At 50.5% G+C, this 1,510-nt stretch overlaps 1 protein-coding gene across 1 annotated transcript; it reads right to left on the reverse strand.

The window, feature by feature from the left end:
* Window positions 1-60: 60 nt before the first annotated feature.
* DQ04_08171030 (hypothetical protein) lies at window positions 61-1,476 on the reverse strand (the record flags this gene model as incomplete). The annotated part of the gene is made up of 1 exon (XM_009315461.1): window positions 61-1,476. The coding sequence occupies one exon, from the start codon at window positions 1,474-1,476 to the stop codon at window positions 61-63; it is 1,416 nt and encodes a 471-aa protein (XP_009313736.1).
* Window positions 1,477-1,510: the final 34 nt, after the last annotated feature.

A 1,510-nucleotide genomic window follows, 5' to 3' on the forward strand; every position in this document is an offset into this window, starting at 1 on the left:
GGGGGGGGGGGGGCTGGAAGATACGCCCAGGCTTTCAAGCTGAACAATATGGCATAAAACTTACTTTTCTACGGAGCAAGCCGCCGAGCAGTTTGATTGATTGATACGCAACTGCAAATGCTTACCGTGTATCCACGAGTGGTAATTATCCCAGACCAGCTTTACAACCCCACGCTCTGTGGTACAGAATCGATCGCAGTCTGTGTCTAACTTTCCAGACTTGACCGGCTTCGAGGAAGCCGCGCATGGGTGTGCCCCCTTTGTGGTCTTCAAAGTTTTTTTCGACAGTTCCATGCTGCTTTCCATCGATTCCTCTGCGCTGTCGTGTGCCGTGAAGGTCACGTCGAAATGTATATCCGCCGCATGCCCACCATTCCCCTTTGTACACCTGAACTCCCAATGGACTTCGTCCTCCGGCTGGACCTCGAGCTCGACGGTGTGCTTCTTTCCCGCGCCCACAGAGATGTTTTGAGTGAGCGGTACAATCTTTCCCACTTCTCGTATGTCTTGGCACTCACCATCGACGCCAGGAATGCAGCCACCAGAACATTTACACGAGCCTCCCAAAATCGATGGTATTTTGTCTTCATCAATCACCTTTTTAAGCACTTCCAATGATTGAGACTTGCTGCAGAATGACAATTTCTGCTGGGTGTTCTTGTCAAGGGATCCCTTTACTAAGCCATAGACGTGCATCACGATACCAGGACAGTTAACCACAAAGAGTCGATGCAGAACCTCTGGGAAGTACTTCTGGTCCATCTGTAGAATCGCACGCACCACATCAAGAATTTGAGAGCTTATCATTCCCAGATGAAGCCCTTCCGCGTCAAAAACAACTGTTGTACCAAGGATACGTCGTCCACCTTTCGCCACATTTAGCACATCAGCGTATTGCACCAGTCTTTCTTGTACAAGATTCATGTAGAGGTGGTATGCCGTGATTGTATCCTTCGCCTGTTTTCCTACTGGTGTCACCAAGCTGGCGGAACTCATCAACTCCTTAACTCGTGCACGGCCAGAGAAGTCATATAGGACAGGATGCCCCTCCTTATCCCAGTAATGATATCCCGCGGAGTAGTAGGGGGCAATGGCACGGTAGCACAACTCGGCCTCCTCAGGCTTTCCTGTGTAGGATAACTCCAAGGTGCGGCAGAGATCTTCTTCATCGTAGCCACGGAGAGGGAAAACACAAGGGAACAAATCCATTGTGTCAGCGTTCTTTTCTTCACGAAATGTCATAGTCGTCGTGATCATCTCCATTGCGTTATCTGCGTTCCAGCCGCGGGCCTTAAGATACTTGTACGCGAGAATACGCATATCTTCCTCGGTCCGGCATCTCATGAACTGCGGGGGATACTTACCGCCGTAGTGTGTGCTGACAGTGCTAAGGAGCTTAGTAACGGCGTCATTTTGGGCATCAGTCAACGTATCCATCTCGGGGATAGAAACGGAGACACGGTCGGCTGTTGTCATTGTCGCCAAAGGTCCACCTGCACGTCCCGAAACT

The sequence above is a fragment of the Trypanosoma grayi genome (assembly GCF_000691245.1).
Source record: "Trypanosoma grayi strain ANR4 Tgr_817_V1, whole genome shotgun sequence".
Lineage (NCBI taxonomy): Eukaryota > Euglenozoa > Kinetoplastea > Trypanosomatida > Trypanosomatidae > Trypanosoma > Trypanosoma grayi.